At 37.3% G+C, this 22,041-nt stretch overlaps 1 protein-coding gene across 1 annotated transcript in view; it reads left to right on the plus strand.

Moving 5' to 3' along the window:
• Window positions 1-21,388, plus strand: part of LOC134666554 (zeta-sarcoglycan-like) — a 35,617-nt gene extending 14,229 nt beyond the window's left edge. The window contains exons 3-7 of the mRNA XM_063523750.1: window positions 19,004-19,226; window positions 19,522-19,711; window positions 20,198-20,390; window positions 20,612-20,735; window positions 21,194-21,388. Of these exons, the coding sequence (XP_063379820.1) occupies window positions 19,004-19,226; window positions 19,522-19,711; window positions 20,198-20,390; window positions 20,612-20,735; window positions 21,194-21,388 (925 nt within the window). The remainder of the gene's footprint in view (window positions 1-19,003; window positions 19,227-19,521; window positions 19,712-20,197; window positions 20,391-20,611; window positions 20,736-21,193) is intronic.
• Window positions 21,389-22,041: the final 653 nt, after the last annotated feature.

A 22,041-nucleotide genomic window follows, 5' to 3' on the forward strand; every position in this document is an offset into this window, starting at 1 on the left:
TAGTGGCTTTATATGAAATTTTGGAAGCATAAATTAATTTTCAATTTCCCTTTGACGTTTTGCTGAGCTGGGCGATCATGTCTCTCGGGCAAGGTATTAATCCGAACATGACACCGCGAGCCTACTGCGCGCCACACACCCACCCACACCACAGGATTCCACGAAGTGCTCTATTCATGTAAACGGATCTCTCACATCTACTTGATTCATAATATTATTTGAGCTCAAATGCCATGTAACGCATATTATGTATTATTACACCTTTTACTATTCTATTCCTAACATACTACAGTATCTTACAGGTTAATTAGCGCTTTCGAAAGAAGAAAATGTGTATTTATCTGATTAACAGTGCTATACACATTCCATATCTTTCCCATCGTGTACGCTACCTGCAGCACCACCACTGTATATCTAATAAATATATATACCGCACATTAATAAAACTGTACCTACAATTGTTATGAGTTATGTAAGGATTTGCGAATTATTAAATATTATACTTTTATCAATCGTATGACATTACAAGTATTTCATAGTTGTGGTGAAAATAGTATATTTAGGTTTTCAAATAATAATTAGCTTTATAAATGCGGCCTGTGTTGTGTGTTTGTTATTAAATTTATGTCATGATTGGTATTTGCCCTCGTTCTAAGTTAGATACATAATTTATCTGATATGTTTTCACGTAGGTGAGTAAGTACTTATTATAGTAGTCAATGGCTTTGAGCCTAGAGCCGTAGCAGGCGTGGCTCACTCCTCGATTTCGTCGCTTTGCTACAGGTAGCTAAAAGTACATCCCTTCGACCCCAATTTTGCCGCGCGTGGCGCTGTCGCCACCTAGCGGCCATATCTGTGCTGATCGTGACAGACGCGTTTTGTTAGAGAGTGAGTCTTCTGTACCTAGTACTATTATTTATTCTGTGGCCGTAGCCAACAACATGTCGGGTCATACTCAGTGTAGTATTACGCGCTTACGCGCATACCGGTTACTTACGCATTCGTCACCATAGACATACATAAAAGAAAAGTTTTGGAGATAATTAATATAAACGTAACAAGCAATAGGAAGTCTTTCCGCAGCACTGATGCCCTTTTCCTAAGAAGGTATGACTTTGTGAGATAGACTTAAGTGTCATATACTAAAGAAAAAGTGAAAAAGCCCTCCTTCAGTGGTGAAGGTCGGATTATTTTCAAAATGAACTCTAGCTTAATCGAATTTTCGTTTTCGTATGAAAACTGTATATTGTTAATTACAGTTTTTGAAAAATTATTAAAAAATAAATGTAAATGTATCTGAAACAATATATGACCTATGTAGTTACTAAGCTACAGTATGTAGTGTACCTACAGCTTAGGTACCTATCACATATTCCATGTTTATTAACAACCGTCATATTTCTAAATTCCGTCCATGCTATGTTTGTATCCAGTTAATAGTGGCATTGTACATAGCAACATATCTACTTCACATTCTAATTTTATGCGGACGAAGTAAGTAAATGTTGACGCTAAATATTGCTTAGTACCATAGGTACCTGTAGCAATGTGTTTTGTAAGTGTGTAATAAATGTGTGATATTTGTCATTATAATATTGGACAATTACCCAAATAACGGCACAGTATCAAATGGGCCCATAATAACAAATACACGAGAAGCGTCAGTGTAGTCGGGCCTGTAGTCGGTTCGGCAGTGCATTGGTTCAAATATCCGCCGCTCGGCGATGGCTCACCGACACGAAGGAGGAAGGCGATTTCAATGCACTTGATTTATGGGCCACATAATGGAGCGCTGTGTTGCATTTACTACATGCAACCAGCCCGAACTTGGGACCAAAACATTAACTAACCAAATATTATGGACGGAGCCGACCCGCTACAAAATAGATTTCGAATTTACACAGCCCTCTTTCCCCCACCATCTTTGCAATACGTCATTGGCAAATTGAAAACTTAATTTATGGCTCTCCCATCGCATGAGCTTATGCAGCTTATTTCAGGTTGACACTTGGAATACTCTGGATTTTCTTGTTTCCACCGTCCGCGTTCGTTTCACTTTTACATCGATAAATTGAAAATATTTCGTGACAATCTTTGTTTAGTTAAAATATTAAAGTTAATTTCAAACCATTATCGGTTTGATTTCGAACAATAAATACCCCATTGCTGCCGAGAGGGTTATTATCTATGCAGTGATTTAGAAATACAGAGCTACTATTGTCTCTTCCAAAAATGCTACAAGATAATTTGAAGACTCGTAGGTAAATATGTACATACTTTTGACTCAAAACGTTTGTATTTGAATAAAGGTTAAATTTTTACAAGCTTTTATTTAACTTCCCCAGTATTTTTTTAGTATGTAAGTGTAGGTCAAATCTTTTGACCCACATTTAGATTTCGGATTGAGTTGTAATTTGGCATACATATGTATATAAATCGGATGACAATGTATTTAATTATTATGACGACATGGAGCTGGTCTGATGATTGAGACAGGATGAGGCTATGAGTAATCTGTGATAAAACAACGCAAATTAATTGTTAGGGGTTGTTAGACTGGTCTCGATGAAGGCAACTAATTTATAGCGTGTCAATGAGTATTAGTTGTCTGTGGAAAATGAATTTTTACCAATTTACATAATATTTATGTTAGCATATCAATAATTATGATTGTTACTTTTTTATACTCTAATGGGGTTTCACCTTACAGCTGAGCAGAATTATGTATGGTGCGAGTGCGTATGGTATTCGAAACGCAAAGTGCTACGTTATTCAACTTAATAGCCATTAATTTGGTTCGTTAGCGGAATATTGCTAACGAATGTGCGGCAAGCGCATTCCGGCAGCCGGCGCGTGGTGAAACGCTCAATTAGCACACACACAGTTAAACTATTCGACCTAGGCTTTTCTACAAAAGGCAGCAAATTCGCAAAAAGCGTACAAAAGTATATAATCATTTTCTCAGCGTATGTTATAAGAATATGTATTCGTACCTAATTGCAACTGAAATTAGATAGAATGTGTGTTAATACTTAATCATGATATAATGATGGGCGAGCTCGCTCCATCGTAGGCCACGTCTACGCCTCGGCTAGTCTGTGGCCATGAGTAAACCCATGCATAATAAAAAAAAAATATATTTCAATAAATCTTGGCTTAACAAGGGATGGAGATTCTAGAAGCAAGACTTGATTTCAAAATAAGAATATGTACCTATTCGTAATTGCAACTGGATTAGATAGAATGTGTGTTATAATTTGTATGGGCCTCTAGTTGCCTGAAATAAAAATAAAAAACATTTTATTTTATTTCATAATCATGATATATTTCAATCAATCATGGCTTACCAAGGGATCGAGGTCCTAGGAGCAAGACTTGATTTCAAAATAGCTCCATGTCAAACGAGGAAAACACTGCCTTATTAATGAGAATCTGGGAACAGAGGAAGCTCAGAAGTCAGGGCACGATGATGGGGATGATTAATAAGGCTCATTTGCGGCGCGCGCTGGCAGCCGACGCGCGGGCACGGCGGGCGCGAGCGCCGCGCCGCCGTCGGTAGGTACGTGCCCGTCTCCACGTACATCGTTTGCGCTTCCGCACCGACAATTTATTAGATTCCACCCCATTTCTACCTTTTATCTCTATTATGTATTTAATGTTATGCTCTCGCATTCCTGATAGTTACGTAACGTTTACTTAATGCGATATGTTACGTACATTTTAAACAGTAAATGGCGGCAGTACGTTCGAGTCGCAACTCGCAACCTGTCTAAAGCTTTCCCCGAGGAGGAAGAACGGCGAGACCTAGCATTATTGATGTAATTGGTTTGTAATGCCACATAAACCCCCTAAACGTGTCGAGAGGCTGGACGGGGAGATAAAGGCACCGAACGCTCTCCTACAGATTTTATTTCAATTTAATGTTCTAATACTTTATTTTTCACCTGTATGGCACGATGATTTAGCGTCTTGATTTTTTTACAATGGGTATAGTTATTGTATTAAATAAGAAGATTTTATGTTTCCTAGAGACATGAAGGGCGATTTATTTATAATATTTCTGCTGATGTATTTAAAGTGTATAACAATAAACACTCAACATCCTTAACTGAAACAGGAAAAATGTACTTGTATGTACGTATAAGTACTCTGAATCGGATTGGAGCCCCTCTTTATTGTATCAGCATTAGCCAAATCCTACGCGATCCACGCCGCGACTGTTCTTGTAATGTTTGCATTTAAACAAGCAGCTGAGCTGGAATAACTCCGAACTGACTATAAAACAAGGACTGTTATAGAAAATACAAATCATCTTCGTCGCGTTATCCCGGCATTTTGCCACGGCTCATGGGAGCCTGGGGTCCGCTTGGCAAATAAACCTGAGAATTGGTGTAGGCACTAGTTTTTACGAGAGCGACTGCCATCTGACCTTCCTTCACCGAAAAGCTTCACCCTAAAACGAAAAACTCATTGGTGCGAGCTGGGGTTTAAACCCGCAATTAACCTCTTACCGCTAGGCCACCGCGCGCTTTTCTTAATGTTTGAAAATACAATTATCAAAAAAAAATACAATTATAGCCTGACAAGTTCTTTTTTAGCCCTGATATAATGTCGCTACAAACAGCTTACATATAGCAACAATACGTGTACGTCATGAATAGTCGGGACAGTGTGTATTGGCATCGTGCAAGAGCGAGTGAGGTATACAATTATGTACATGTGAGTTGTAGAAGTATGTTTCCCAATCGAAACCCAATCGAAAGAGCATGTTTAGTTGATAATTAAGTATGAATAATTTACCTGTAACACTTTAGGGTAGCCACCCAGTGTTATAAACGTCTGAATGTTATTATAGATAGGCACGTTATAGGTTAGAAAAGTAGATGTTTGTTTGATAAGAATTTGGTGGTTAATATACGTTCTACACGGGTATTAGAGTAGATAGGTCAAGGTCGGAGACCAGAAATGTTGTTTTTAATCTTCACATATACGCTTTTGGCTATATTTAGAGGATAAAACTTACCGGAATGGTAGGTCATCAATCATCTATAAATCGTCGCATTTAGCGCATCCATTGTTCGTTCCTGCATTGTGCTGGGACATAAATACCTTGTTTTCTTTGGAGTTTACACATTTCACAATTGAAATACATTTGTAACATGGAAATACTACGTGGAAATAGCTTTAACTTGGTAAAACGGGTTGAATCGGTGTTGTTTTCTGTCGTAGTAAACATTGACGTCTGTCAATGACAGTTGGTTTGTTGTCTGTGGTTTTGCACAGACAATCAGTCATACATAAAGAGTATTTATGAATAAACATTTGGTATGTGTTCTTTTATATTTTGCAATTCGTAGTTATAAATAATGTCCTTATTTTTAGCTTTCGAAATTAGTAATTCTTTTTATTTTTGGTGACTTCGGTTTTCTGTAAATTGGATCCGGTCAGTTGCGATGTCATTGAATGGGAGGTTTTCCATTCACCACTTTGTCTGTGGCTTTTGCCATTTGATTTTTCGCTTGATCACTGGGATATTCCGTGACAAGATGTAAGACGTAATTTCGACATCAGGTCGGCAATTAATTCATGGGGTATGTATTTTATTTAAAGATTGTATTTCCTAAAACTCGGTTAAATTCGGTGTTCAATGTTTTAATCGTGGATATATTTTGTTCCAGCTTGGCCCAAAATATGATTAACCTAGCTTCCTATGCGCCGGTAATGGCGGCATAACCTTTTCACCTCTTTTAAACCAACTTGGTGAGTTGTCCCCACTTTCTAAATATACGGAAGGAAAGACGAAGTTGTTTATTGTCAATTGCAATTAGCTAATGTCGTGTTTTGGTGTGATTTTCCAGCAATCCCTTTACAAATATGAGGCATCATTTTGTTTCACCGCGTGTGCCTACGTCGCCACGTCTGGTGTCTAATATAAGGGACTCGGCTTAGAAACCGGTAAGGATTTTTAATCTCATTATGTCCGCAAGCTAAATCGCGCGTTGTCCCAATTAAATATAAATATAACTTTTTATAACATAACCTCTCTAAAACCTAGAACATTCTCTTTGTTTCTAGGGTTCCTTTGGCTAGGCCTGTCTTTTGGCTGGGCCTATCTCTTCCCTTGGCTCTTGGCCCTATGGCTTTTGGAAGATCTAGGGTGGTGTCGCACCATGCTAGAGGGGAAGCCGTCTTCTCCACTTAATTTTTGGACTCGAGGTGAAGTGTTTATTCGATAAAACTGTGAGTTAAAAACTTATATTTACATTAGTGACTGTGTTCCTTTGCTGGAAAGGATAAACAATATTTAAGTCTGAATTTCTTTTTAACGTGAACTTTCTACATGGTAAATTCTATTATTAATATGAAACCTGCAATTCCTATGTAGGATTTTGTGTGTATTACAGGCCCAAATAGGCCTGAGATGTACTTAAGTTAAATTTAATTAGTAATAGTTACGGTACGTAATTTAAATGTTAAGTCTCGAGGCCGCAGCAGGTCTTATTGTGATGTAAAGTGAATAAAAGTATTTAGTAAATAAATTTGTATTTTCATTTGGATATGTCATACGTTTGATGAGGATAGTATCCTGGCGTCCTAATTTAAATATTTGGATATCTATTCTCACTCCATAGTGGCAGAAACCACGACCCTATCTATGCTCGTAGTTAGCCGTAAGCATTTTTGAATTTTTAAGTAGGTAGATCTTGGGGGTTCTGGACCACTTATCCAGAGCTCACCCTCACCTATTACAGTGGCGTGCCCAACGTATGGCCTATGGAGTATGACATTTCCAAGTGAAACATTTTAGAAATATTTTAGTATTAAGGTTTTTATATGTAAAGGGAATTGCAAGTTGTTGTTTGAAAGTGTTGTTTGTGTTGGAGGTTAAACTTATAAATTTAACCAACTTATAAATAAAGCTATACTTTATACGCTAAATAATTAGCTATACTTAAAGAGATTTTCTCAATATTCTAAAATACTTAAAAACTGTTAAAATCTAATAAAATTTTAACTTATCTTTAAAATATTATAACTCTATACTGACTTACTTCTGATATTACATATCAATCTTGAAAAATGGATTTCATAAAAGCTGGTTGTAAAATCACCCATTTACATAAAGACGAAATGTCACATGAATTAGCGATTCGCAGACTTCCGGTTAATCCCATCTCACGTAGATCCAGTCTGTGTCAAGCGTTAAAACAGACTGCAGATTTAGCCAAAAAGGGTAGTCTGAAGTTCCAGGACTTGGTAATAAGTAATGAAGCTTCCGAATTAGAACTCTGTCAGCATAAGGTAGAGGAGATAGAGTTAGAAGCAAAAGGAGAATTATCAGCAGCGGCGATCGACAGGCTATCCTCGCGTTGCAAATATCTATTGTGTCGTATTTCACGGTTGCCTCAGGAGACCGAAGCGGTACTTCTGTTGAAAACGTTAATTACTTCTTTATTGGATCGGTTGAATGAGCAAGGCTCTTCTGCGTCGTCTGGTTCGAATGATGACTTTCAATCTCCTAACGAATCTCGTATTGTTAGAGAGATTATTTACAAAACGGATAAGACTTTTAATATAAATTCGTTAAATTTGAAATTTAAAGGTGACACTTGTGTTCGTACTTTCCTGTCTCGCCTCGAAGAGTTGCGAGATGCTAGAAGAATTTCCGAAAGCCGAATATATAGAGGTTTTCCTGAGATTCTCGAAGGTCCTGCGTTGTCGTGGTTCCGGTCGCAACGTACGAAACTTACTACTTATAAAGAAGTCACCGCGGCTTTACAAGATGAATTTGATATACCTGATTTGGATCATCAGTTGTTACAGGAAATACGGGCTAGGACTCAAGCCAAGTCTGAAACTATTGTTTATTTCGTATCGACCATTCTAGGAATGTATGAGCGTCTTGCAAAAGAGGTTCCTGAACAAGAAAAGCTGGATACTATGATGAGAAACATTCGTCCGGAGTATTCCAAAGATTTAGCTTTACATGACATAGGATCGATTGAGCAGTTGAAGTCGTTGTGTAAACGCATAGAACTAGCTCAGGTTAAGGCTAAACAATTTCGTGAACCGGTTTTATCAAACCAGTCAAATAATTCTTCATCAGAACATCCACCAAAGAACGTTGAACCTAGGAATAGGTCCTTCCAGTCTCGTTTTCCTAATTCTTCCAGAAACTTTGTTGCTGCGGCAGCACAAAGCTCTTCTCAACTAAAATGTTTTAGATGTGGTAGGTCCAACCATAACACTAAAGAGTGCAAGAGCTCTAGAGATATCGTTTGCTTTAAATGTGGAGAAAAAGGGGTGAAAACTCCCGAATGTGTTAAATGTAACTCCAAGACAAAAAACTAAATAAGGTCTTTTCTGTTAATAATAAATGTCGACCTTCTGCTCCCTATCGCGCAGAAAAGACGATTTTCTTTAACCCTCCAAAGGGAGACAATAGGGTATATGCGCTATTGAATATACTTAACTTGAATTTCAAGGCATTGTTAGATTGTGGTGCCAGTGTTAGTTTCCTGGGCCACAACAGCCATTTAGTATTCGCCACAGGTGGGATTCCTATTCAAAAACATACGAAACCTGTTATGGTGAACGTAGCTGACGATCATCGAATCGTATCTACTGAATATATGGTGTTACCAGTAAATTATAAAGGTCAAGTTAAACTTATACACTTTAATATTCAACCGGAGATTGCCACTCCAATGGTACTTGGTTTAAACTTTTGGAGAGCCTATGGATTAGCTCCAGGCCTCATTACTGATATAGAAAAAACTGATTCTCATTATATTGCTAGTCTTGACGCTTTACCGTCAGAGACAGGACTTACTACTTATGACTCTTTATCTTCTGAACAAAAGTCTCGACTTGAGGCTACTAAATCTCTTTTTGATCAAATTGATACTGATAAGGTTGGTTTGGGAAAGACTCACTTAATGGAACATGTTATAAATACCGGAGATACTCCTCCGATAAAACAAAAATATTATCGACTTAGTCCTTTTAAACAAGCTGCACTAGCTAAAGAAGTAGATCGTATGCTGAAAGAAGGAATTGTCGAACCTTCTCATTCCCCATGGAATTCTCCTGTCGTTATGGTGGAAAAACCTAACGGAGACTTAAGACTTTGTTTAGATAGTAGAAAAGTAAACGCAGTTTCAAAATCTGATGCGTATCCCGTACCACATGTTCAATACATACTGGATAATTTACGCGATGCGAAATTCCTTACCTCTCTTGATTTGAGTGCGGCATATCATCAGATTCCTCTTAGTGAAGACTCCAAGGAGAAAACTAGTTTTACTGTACCAGGAAAAGGGTTATTCCACTATAATAGAATGTGTTTTGGTTTGGTAGGCGCTTCTGCGACTATGCAACGTCTCATGGATAACCTCTTTACTTCCCATTTTGATCACAAGGTTTTCTGTTATATTGATGACATAATTATTTGTACTTCCGATTTCGATGAACACATAAGATTACTTAAAGCGGTTTTTGAAAAATTAAAATCAGCAAATTTAACTATTAATATGAAAAAGTCATCCTTCTGTAGGAGTGAACTGAAATATCTAGGATATTTAGTTGATAGATACGGTCTGCGAACCGATCCATCTAAAATTGATGTAATTTTAAATTTTCCTACGCCTAAAGATGCTAAGGATATTAAACGTTTTCTTGGAATGTGCGGTGGGTACCGTCGTTTCATTAATAATTTCGCAAAGATAGCTCGTCCCTTATCTCGCTTAACGAGTAAGAAAGTAAAATTTGAATGGACAAATGAAGTTAACGATTCTTTTAACATACTTAAATCTGCCTTAGTTTCTTCTCCTATTCTTAAATGCCCTAACTTTAATGAAAGCTTCTATATACATACGGATGCATCTTCTTACGCCGTAGGCGCGGTCTTGACTCAGTCTTATAATGGAATCGATCATCCGATCGCATACTGCAGCCGTACACTTAACCAACCAGAGACGAACTATTCGGCTACTGAGCGCGAACTCTTAGCTGTGATTTATGGTCTCGAGCAATTTCGTGCATATGTAGAAGGGAGAAAATGCTATATTATAACTGATCATGCATCTTTAAAATGGTTCCAAAACTTGAAAAACCCTACTGGACGATTAAATCGATGGGCGTGTAGATTAAGTCAATTTAACTTTGAAATTATTCATCGGAAGGGAAAAGAACATGTCATACCTGACTGTCTTTCTCGTATTCATGTCAGTTCTATAAATTCTGTTACTATTCAAGACCCTTGGTATCTTGATATATATAAAAAGGTATCTGAAAAACCTTCTCTCTTTCCAAACTTTAAAATTGAAAATGATAAACTTTTCCGTTACTCTAAGAATAAGTATCGTCTGACAGCTCAATTTGACTGGAAGCTGGTACTCCCTTATGAGCACCGAAATGAAATCTTAAATAAGTATCATGATGATCCTACTGCCGGTCATTTTGGCGTGGCTAAAACCCATTCCAAAATAGCGGACTTATATTATTGGCCTACGTTGTTTCAAGACGTGAAAGAATACGTCGATTCTTGTGAAATTTGTAAAACTTATAAACCTGTTAATTTAGCTCGTCCTGGCTTGATGGGTAATCCCCGACGTATATCGTCACCAGGCGAAGCCATATCTTGTGATATTCTTGGTCCCTTTCCTCCGTCTTATTTGAGAAATCAGTATCTTTTTGTATGTGCTGATTATTTCAGTAAGTATGTGACTTTGTTTCCACTACGCAACATAACTGCAAAAGCTATAGTTAAGTGTATGGAAAAAGGGATATTTCTTATACATGGGGTTCCTAAATATATATTCTGCGACAATGGTGTTCAATTTACTTCAAAAGACTTTCGAGACTTAATGTCCAAATATAATGTCCCTCATATTTTCTATAACCCTAGATATCATCCTCAGACGAATCAAACGGAACGAGTGAACCGTGAACTTGTAAGAACTATTGCTTCATACGTGCGTTCTGATCACCGTAACTGGGATAAGAACATATCGGAAATACAATGTGCATTAAATACAGCTCGTCACGAAGTAACTAAAGATACACCGTATTTTCTAACACATGGTCGTCAGATGATTCTAGATGGTTCTCTTTATAATAGTGAAGGTCCTATAGATCAAAACGCGCTCGAATTAGATACTAGTGGTGCTTTTTCTGATAAACTTAAAGAGCTCAAAACTATATTTCAAAAAGTGCGTAACTCGTTGATCGCCTCCCATGAACGTAATGCTAGGTATTACAACATGAGGAAGCGTCACGTAGAACTAGAAGAAGGGCAAATCGTTTATAAAAGATGTTTCCCATTGTCAAATGCAGCAAAACATTTCTCAGCTAAATTAGCGCCCCGTTATGACAAGTGTGTCATTCATAAAAAATTAAGTCCTCTTGTATACTCTTTAAAATCCTTAGAAGGAAAACTTCTAGGTAACTTTCATATAAAAGATATTGTACGTCCTGGTGAAGCCGAGCCGTCTTCGTAGCGGTACTCGTCTTTTCACTTGTTGGCTCAATACTTAAATTTGAAATATCCTATATGATACTAAATACTGAACTTACCTACTGAACTGAATGCAGCCTGGCGCAAGCTTGTTTTCATCAGACCGGGTAATTGTTCCATGTATTTGATTCTATATATATTGGTACCGGATGCATACGGACCAATCTTAATCTTTGATATGTCCTTATAAAGACATAAAACATCAAATAATCTGAATAAACTACAGAAACTTACTTTACTTATAAACCCTTAAGTGGGACTACTCTATAAAACATTATTAAATCGTGAAACGAGACTACGTTCTCAATAAACTCTGTACTATGACCAAACTTTTGTTTGTCGATATAGGAATTGTGTATTGGCTAGATGATGCAGCTCTTTACTTAGTTCCACCTTTGTCGGTGATAGGCAATTTCTTTAATAAAGGGAAAGTTTTTTTTTCTCGGGTTGCCGTCTTTGACATCCTCTTCTAGATTTAGGTAAGTATTCACTAGGAATAAGTAGACCCGGATCAAAATTAGTTGTTAGTTTTCCTTGGTTGAATTGGCCATTCACCAAGTCATAGGTATAAGTTTTGTCATAAGGTGTTTTCTTTACAGATTATCTGTGTTCTCGTGGTTAAGTTTGGTAGGTTAAGGTGTAACTTCATATTAGACGCATAATTTAAAAAAAAAAAAATTTTTTTTTTCAAAAAAAAAATTTTTTTTTTAACCCAACTAAAGATGAACTGTAACACTTTAGGGTAGCCACCCAGTGTTATAAACGTCTGAATGTTATTATAGATAGGCACGTTATAGGTTAGAAAAGTAGATGTTTGTTTGATAAGAATTTGGTGGTTAATATACGTTCTACACGGGTATTAGAGTAGATAGGTCAAGGTCGGAGACCAGAAATGTTGTTTTTAATCTTCACATATACGCTTTTGGCTATATTTAGAGGATAAAACTTACCGGAATGGTAGGTCATCAATCATCTATAAATCGTCGCATTTAGCGCATCCATTGTTCGTTCCTGCATTGTGCTGGGACATAAATACCTTGTTTTCTTTGGAGTTTACACATTTCACAATTGAAATACATTTGTAACATGGAAATACTACGTGGAAATAGCTTTAACTTGGTAAAACGGGTTGAATCGGTGTTGTTTTCTGTCGTAGTAAACATTGACGTCTGTCAATGACAGTTGGTTTGTTGTCTGTGGTTTTGCACAGACAATCAGTCATACATAAAGAGTATTTATGAATAAACATTTGGTATGTGTTCTTTTATATTTTGCAATTCGTAGTTATAAATAATGTCCTTATTTTTAGCTTTCGAAATTAGTAATTCTTTTTATTTTTGGTGACTTCGGTTTTCTGTAAATTGGATCCGGTCAGTTGCGATGTCATTGAATGGGAGGTTTTCCATTCACCACTTTGTCTGTGGCTTTTGCCATTTGATTTTTCGCTTGATCACTGGGATATTCCGTGACAAGATGTAAGACGTAATTTCGACATCAGGTCGGCAATTAATTCATGGGGTATGTATTTTATTTAAAGATTGTATTTCCTAAAACTCGGTTAAATTCGGTGTTCAATGTTTTAATCGTGGATATATTTTGTTCCAGCTTGGCCCAAAATATGATTAACCTAGCTTCCTATGCGCCGGTAATGGCGGCATAACCTTTTCACCTCTTTTAAACCAACTTGGTGAGTTGTCCCCACTTTCTAAATATACGGAAGGAAAGACGAAGTTGTTTATTGTCAATTGCAATTAGCTAATGTCGTGTTTTGGTGTGATTTTCCAGCAATCCCTTTACAAATATGAGGCATCATTTTGTTTCACCGCGTGTGCCTACGTCGCCACGTCTGGTGTCTAATATAAGGGACTCGGCTTAGAAACCGGTAAGGATTTTTAATCTCATTATGTCCGCAAGCTAAATCGCGCGTTGTCCCAATTAAATATAAATATAACTTTTTATAACATAACCTCTCTAAAACCTAGAACATTCTCTTTGTTTCTAGGGTTCCTTTGGCTAGGCCTGTCTTTTGGCTGGGCCTATCTCTTCCCTTGGCTCTTGGCCCTATGGCTTTTGGAAGATCTAGGGTGGTGTCGCACCATGCTAGAGGGGAAGCCGTCTTCTCCACTTAATTTTTGGACTCGAGGTGAAGTGTTTATTCGATAAAACTGTGAGTTAAAAACTTATATTTACATTAGTGACTGTGTTCCTTTGCTGGAAAGGATAAACAATATTTAAGTCTGAATTTCTTTTTAACGTGAACTTTCTACCTGGTAAATTCTATTATTAATATGAAACCTGCAATTCCTATGTAGGATTTTGTGTGTATTACAGGCCCAAATAGGCCTGAGATGTACTTAAGTTAAATTTAATTAGTAATAGTTACGGTACGTAATTTAAATGTTAAGTCTCGAGGCCGCAGCAGGTCTTATTGTGATGTAAAGTGAATAAAAGTATTTAGTAAATAAATTTGTATTTTCATTTGGATATGTCATACGTTTGATGAGGATAGTATCCTGGCGTCCTAATTTAAATATTTGGATATCTATTCTCACTCCATAGTGGCAGAAACCACGACCCTATCTATGCTCGTAGTTAGCCGTAAGCATTTTTGAATTTTTAAGTAGGTAGATCTTGGGGGTTCTGGACCACTTATCCAGAGCTCACCCTCACCTATTACATACCTATCCGCCATAATTTGATTCTAAATATTCGACCTCCGTATATATATTTACCAGATTCAGTCACTCGTGGTGGTAATGGCTCATTCTTATAATAAATATTTTTGATTATAGCACTAAAGACGCCTTAAATGAGAAAAATAATAATTTAATAATTAATATTCATATTTAGTACAAAACTAACCAGTTTATTACAAACTCACTATGAAAATCAGTACCCGTCATGTCAACAAATAATTTCACAACATTGTTTAATGGAATGCTACTGAATCCCGTATCCTTTTTCTGTCGCAAGTATTTTAATGTATTTAAAATTATTTGTTTAGCATCGGTGTGAATTTTTTTGGGCATTTTGATTGCAAAATCTATTATTATCCTGAAATATTTACAATCATTTTCGATTTGTTTACATCGGTGACATTCAATGACTTTCAATGTCGGATGTCAAACAAAATAATTGCCATTAAAATAAATTAGTTCCATCGAAAATCCGCAACGTGGCGAGGGCTAAAAAGGAACTTGTTAGGCTTATATTGTGTTTATTTTAAATACAGAAGTCATGATTACTCATAGATTGCACATGCAATATAACAAGCACCATTACTAGTAGTAGATAATTTTATTTGTGTATACTTGTATTTATTTTAATGTTTCTAGTATTAATTTTTTTTTCAGCCAAAAAACCTACACTTTAGTTTAGTATTGTATTGCCTCCAAGCGGCCGCCTGGTTTAGTCGGTACGGTAGTGACTCTGCCTACGAAGCAAGAGGTCTCGGGTTCTAATCCCGGTAAGGCCATTTACTAATTTGTGTGGTCATCATGGATAAATGTTCCTGAGTTATGTATGTTAACACGTTCGCGGACGCTCAGTCACACCAGTTGGACACCTAAATTTTGTATGGAAATATTGGGACTGTTATAGCATTCCTGTCACTACAAATATATCTTTTAGGTTTGTATATGACGCGTAATGCTATGCAAGGCGAATGCTATGCAATCCGCGTCAATATGAAGTATATTTTTTATACGCTATGTGACAACAAATATACAATTCGGATGCATAAGCATGTCTGTCACATGACGTAGTCAAGATGGGATTTTATATGACATCGCATGTTATAGCATTCATACATCGTGCTCGATGGACTTGATGGCTGAGACTTCTGACTTCCTAAGGGCGCGATTTTTGCTCTAAAGACTCATTTGCTGACCTCTTCAAACAATTTTCTTCTTCTGTTTTGTTCCCTCTTTGCTTATCATTGTAATATTGAGTCCATCTCATACATGCCCCATGCCAAGCACGTTCGCTGTTCATTCGACCTCAAATTATGTGATACTACCTACAAATTATGCGTTGGAGACCGGCTCTAATCTAAAGGCCCAGTCATGGGTCTCATAGCATGTTGTAGAGAGCCGAGTTGCAATGTTGAGCTCTCTTAAAATGAGAGGTTTGTTCTTCTAGCTGTCCAAGGTATACGCAGCATTTTACGCCAACACTACTTCTCAAAAGTGTCAATATGTACCGCATTACACTTTTTCAGTTCCCTGTAACGCACCGCCGCGTTAAGTTCTGGACGTAAAGCGTCCACCACTTTTCCTGCCAAGCGATGATTCACCCAACTTTATATTCTTATTCGGATGCATCTGCACCAAATACAAGGCATGAAATATACACAGAATGATACCACAAATGCGTGTCATAAGGTACTTACCTTGTGGGAGGTGATCATCGAGCGCCAACAGGCTATAATTCACAATTATATGACCAAAACTATGACTAGTAACGTAATTATTTCAATAATAGGTATACACATTCATGCCTCACTTTTTCACATTAATCGTTATCAAAATTTTACTGTAGTATAATTAACAGCAAGTAAACACGTTTGTTTATTAAAACACAATGAAAAACTTAAAGAAATTGTAAGAAAAACATTAATTACGATTTTATAAAAATACGTCAAAATCGCTATCGCGCACGAAATTGACCCAAATTACATGTGTCCACTCCCAGACGCACCTGCCGGGCTACTAAGGGAGCTGCCATACAAAGACAAATGCTATAGCATCCGCGTCACAGAAAGGGGGGCCAATTTGGAGACGTCACAGGATAATTTTTAACTTCGATAAAACTATGTAATATGGCAGTACGCATTATTTGACTCTGGTGACTGGTAGAGGAAAAGTTGATGAATAATATTATACTGTGGTTAAGTGGATTGATGAGCATTTCAACGAAGAAATTTAAAAAGAATTACGGATGCAATAGCAGGCGCGTCACCAGGAGGAGTACAAAAACGGATGCTATGCAATCCGCGTCCGCGAACGTGTTAAGTATTTATGTTTATCATCGCATAGTACCTACTTACAAGCTTTTGCTTAGTTTGGTTTGGTTTGTGTAAGACTGTCCCTAAATATTTATTTATTTATTTAATTAATTATATTTTGGCTACTCTCCCACACAATGTTTGACAGTAAAAAGATTCAGTAATTGTCACGTATTTTTGTACGTCGGTCACCACTGCTTGTGTAAAATAAGGTTGAAAGTGCCAATTATTCGTGGGGTGCAGTGGATAGCCTATTTCTTCCTTTATTCTTCATGCAAACATTAATATAAGAGCGTAAATATACTATTATAGTCTACTGCGGTGGGTGACACAGGTAGCGAAACCCAAATTGATGTACCCGTCGAGCGAAAGGTGGATTTACACCACCGTCGGGTCAGCCCGGAACGAGCCGTATAAAATGCAGGAATAGGTACTGCTTATGCTCCGCGGTCGAGATGCAACCTAGTATTTTTCATAGAGCAATGCTCGTGTCGTACAGAATCCTTGTAAATTTATTACCCTCGTCCGTCGCTGGTGCTGGCCAGTTTCACGAATACTAGATAGGACGCTTTTGTACACGTCTCGTTGAAACATGCATTCTGGCGAGAATATTGAGACTTACATGCAAGTTCGTTGCAATAGAGTTTTCGCTGTAAAGTTTGACAATGACAAAGATTCTGAGTATTTAATATCTGTTGTAATAGATGTACCTAGACTGTATTAATTTTAACCACAAGCTCAACAGAAGTAAGATCTAGTTTTGCGTACTCTACGCAAATTAGAACATAGGCGAGCTTGAAGGAATTTAATGAATAACAATAAGCTTTAAAACTACAAGGTCTAGTGACCTAATAATCCCTGAACATTCAATAAATAACTAGGGTTAAGCAATATGAGAGCTTAACAATAACGTTAAAGGCTATAAACCGAGTTTTATCGGAAAGGTAGTATAAAATTCATGAATATAAAAATGCAATTTTATTTGTACTGGAGTAAAAAACAGGCTATTTTAATGTCGAAAATACGGGCGGGTCACCACGACCGCCGCCGAGCGCGTCGCTAGTGTGTGCAAGCAATTGGAAATGTAAAACAGATGTAATTATCGATGGTTTTTATTTCATGAATGCGTAGTTCATTTTCTAGGCGTAATAGGGATATTTTACGTATGTACACTATGTACAGGCGTATTCTAATTTTAATGATGGGCTTAGGGCAATTTTTTTATTTACGAGTACCTATAAGTTTTCGTAGTGTTTTTATTTCGTTGTAAAAATCTTATTAAATAAACTTAAAATTATGGTCTATGAATTTGATCTTGATTTTATACTGATAACAGTTATTTGTTTTACAAGGGAGAAGAGTAGTTGTTTAACTTCTCGTGCTAATATTGATATCCGAGCAAGCGAAATATTCCAAAATGTAATCACGAGAGCAGCGAGTGGTTCTAAAAGTGGAATCTCGAGTGATGTGAGGGTTTCAATTTTTCATCACAGCAACGCGAGTGTACATTATAATACGAGACAAACGAGTCTTACATTACTTTGTCACTCTTGCGGATAAAATCATAACTTACGCAAACGTGGTTTGATTGAAAAACTTGAAAAACAAATGTTTTCTGTTATTAAAGAAAACACTCAAAAATAAATTAGATACCAATACAAACTTTCGCTGAAATTAATTTTCTGCTTCTAGCTTCTAAATAAAATATTAACCACATAAAAAACATCCCCTGTTTAAACCCCTTAGGGGTTGATTTTTTTCAAAATCGTTTCTTTTTCTAGCTTTTGTAATTTTGACTTTGCGTAGATGAGTCAGCAAGTAATATGCCATTATTCAACCGTCATTCAGTGTTAAGCATCATATTTATAGCGTCAAAGAGATGCTGGGCGAACTAGTATAAGAGTTTATAATATAGACCTTAAGTGTTTTTTTAAAGCTTGTTGTGTTACTTGGACAGTCAGACATGGCATACCTACGCAGTTATAAATAATATATACAGGGTGATTTCTGGGTCGTGATCCAGAACCACTTTTTCTGACTCTGTAAATGATCCACATTATCATATGGTAGTATTTGATTAAAAGATAATTACTTTAATTATTCTTATTTTTCAAGTAAAATTAATGTTATACTAAGTAATTATGGTCACCCTATGACTTTTGACATACGCTGTCTCGAAAGCGACAAGACATCACATTGAGTAGGTTCACCAAATTTTATGCAAAACTGTTTTATCCTACTTGTTATCTGGAAAATAATTATCATTATTGGCGATAAACAATAATTAACAACATCATTATGCTCATCTTTGGATTCTGTATGATGTCTGGCTCTCTTGCACCACGACCCCGAAATCATCCTGTAGATTGAAGGCAGTATAAGCAGTATAAGTTTAAAGACCGCAACCGTTATCTAAAATAAATCATCCAGAGTTGCATTTGTGTTTGAATTCTTTGTTTGTAAAAATAATTTTCTTTCAGAATCCCTTATGCTGACAAGACCACGCCGGAGCCAATCCTGAACAACAATGGACGAGAAACAAAGGTCGATTCCATCAGAAACAGTTACAACAGCCAGTTAAAAGTGGGCATCTACGGATGGCGGAAGAAATGCCTTTACATTCTCGTCATGGCGCTAATGCTTATGATGATTATCAACCTCGCACTGACGCTTTGGGTTTTGAAAGTGTTGGATTTTAATTCGGTGAGTTATTTTAGAATAGGTACGATTCTCTAATTCTTATTTTATTAACAATATTACATACCACCCATTTTTACGAGGTTTCTTTGTCTGATTCTGAGGTGAACTAGTCATTAGTAAAGAAAGACATGCATATACCTACGTAATCACTTTAAGATGGTACAATTATGACCAGACATCGTAATTTTTATAGCAGCGATTATCACTTTAAAAGATTACAAAAATAAATAAATAATGCTAATTTTAAAGAGTTGAGTAAAGTTAATAACCGATTGTTTTATGTCTGTTTTTATTTTAGGAAGGGATGGGCCAGCTAAGAATAGTGCCAGGAGGCCTACAGTTACTGGGACAGGCTTTAGTGCTGGACTCGTTATTCGCTTCGAGTATCAAGTCGAGGAGAGGCCAGCCCATTGCCATCGAATCATCTAGGAACTTTACTGTTTCTACGAGAGACACTGAGGGATTGTTGCAGAGTCGGTTATTTTTAAGTAAGTAAATATCTACGTCTAGTTGATATGAATATGATGACAATTGACAATAATAGGCATTTATTTTACAAAAAGTCTTGATATGTATCAAAACTTTTGGTTGGTGTTTCGTTACTCATTTCAGAGAGGATATAGAGTTACATACTTACATTTCTTTGCTTATATGTTCCTGTAGGTATATATAATTTAATTCCTATATGTTTGGATCTATTCAGAGCCAAAAAATATCTTGCCTACCCGATGAGCTATTTTATGTCATTTGTAGGCAGCCTAATAGTTGGCAGCATTCCGAATGTTTCAGGTTTAGCTCAGGCAACCACTTACCGAAAGACAATTTTTTGAGATGCTATACCAAATATGCCGATTTTGCACCCGATTTCGTATGATTATCTACGGACTACGTCTTCGATGATACAAGAGCTTATGCCGATATCATATGACGTCACTAAACACCGAAGAGTTAATTTATTTCTCTTTGTAATTCAGGTCATGATCGTTTAGAAGTAAACGCACCCCGGCTGGAGGTGCGTGACGCGCGCGGCGCGCTGTTGTTCGGCGCGGGACAGGACTCGGTGACCGTGGGCGCGGACACGCTCACCATCACCAGCCCCGCCGGCGCCACGCTGCACACCTCCGCGCAAACCCCGTTGGTGCGCGCGCCACCATCCAAAAGACTAACGTGGGTACATTTAAAAGCGAAAGGAAAATTTAGACGTGACCAATTATTGATGACGTGATGAACCGTTAAATAAAAACCAAATCTTTATTACCCCGTCGCCTTCGACACGTCGAGGAACATACTTAAGTACATAAAAAAGCAAAAGTTCCAACGGATTGAAAATTCTTCTTCGAAATTTTGAAATCCAAAACATATCTACCATGGAATACTATTTTTTACAGATTAGAATCCCCGACGCGTTCTCTGGAAGTGCACGCGCCGCAGGGCATCGAGCTGGAGTCTCGCGCTGGCGACATCAGTGCCAGCTGCCTCACCACCTTTCACCTCAAGTCTGTTGCGGGCGCTGTAAGTTACCCACTAATGCCTACAGTTTATAATCCCCGACGCGCTCACTGGAGAAGCATATCGCTAGTCTCGCGCCGGCGCGTTCTCCACTTTCTGTCGCAAATCTGTAGCGGGTGCTTTAAAAGTAGTTCAGAATATCTTGTATATTATCTGTATTGTAGCTTAGCTGTAGTCTGATGCGAAAGCCAGTAGTAAAGGTTAAGCACATCACATCAATTGTGCAGCACATCAATTAATAGCCCCAGGGGGAAATCCGAAAGTGTTCCAGAACAAGCCTGTTATGGTTGTCGTAAGGACTGATTCTTTTTTTTATAATCTGCCTAAGTAATACAGTATTAAGTACCTACGAAAATAAATACAGTGAGTTGCAGATAAATCTGACCTCCCTGCACACAATTTTATTATTGTAATCTTGATTCATCATTAATCAAATACTACTCGTAAATATCTTATTACAGATACGTTTAGACGCACCAAGTATATACATGCCCAAGCTGAAATCGGCCTTACCGTTACCGCCTTCATCGCCGCACTCGCATGACCCCCACCACCAGAACATCTACCAGCTGTGCGCGTGCGCCAACGGCAAGCTGTTCCTCGCGCCGCCTCACGGCGCCTGCGCTGCTAGGGAAGAAAGTCTTATATGCCGATGATGATAATATGTAGACTTATCTGACAAAACGATTTTGGAAGCTGTCAGGTGTGTATTCAAAAGTTATTTAATCAGTAAAGTGGTCATTGTACTTAATCATAATCATTTATTTGTTGCAATCCAAGGTATTACTTCTTAAATTAAATAAGTACCTACAGTCATGGACTGGTGATGTGTTACATGGTGGCAGCGGTGTTAGTTATTTAACAAAATAATTTTGTGGTAAGTGCAAGTGCAGTTCCCAAACACCGGACAACTACAGATAACTAAGTTCCATTGTATTCTTATATGTACATTGGTGTAATTAACATAACTCAGGTCAGTTTGTATTCTTGTAAGATTTTGGTAAGATTCAAAATATTATAGTTTTCTTTTGTATGTTTACTTTTGACATCTTAACGATAATAGATTTGTAGATGCTTCATTTAGTCAAGCACTTATTTTAGCCGGGAAAAGTTTTATGTCTAAGTACATAATTATATTTTGTGCAGCTTCCATTATCGCAAAATATATTTCAATATGTAAGGCCTGTGCAAACCGGATGCGTGTGTATACCAAGACCTGAGGGCGTTGTAATATACAGATTTTTATAAGAGACGTTACACGGCTTGCGTTATGTGTGCGTGAGTGTCCAACAAACACACACGTAAATAC

This window comes from Cydia fagiglandana, chromosome 8 (genome assembly GCF_963556715.1).
Source record: "Cydia fagiglandana chromosome 8, ilCydFagi1.1, whole genome shotgun sequence".
NCBI lineage: Eukaryota > Metazoa > Arthropoda > Insecta > Lepidoptera > Tortricidae > Cydia > Cydia fagiglandana.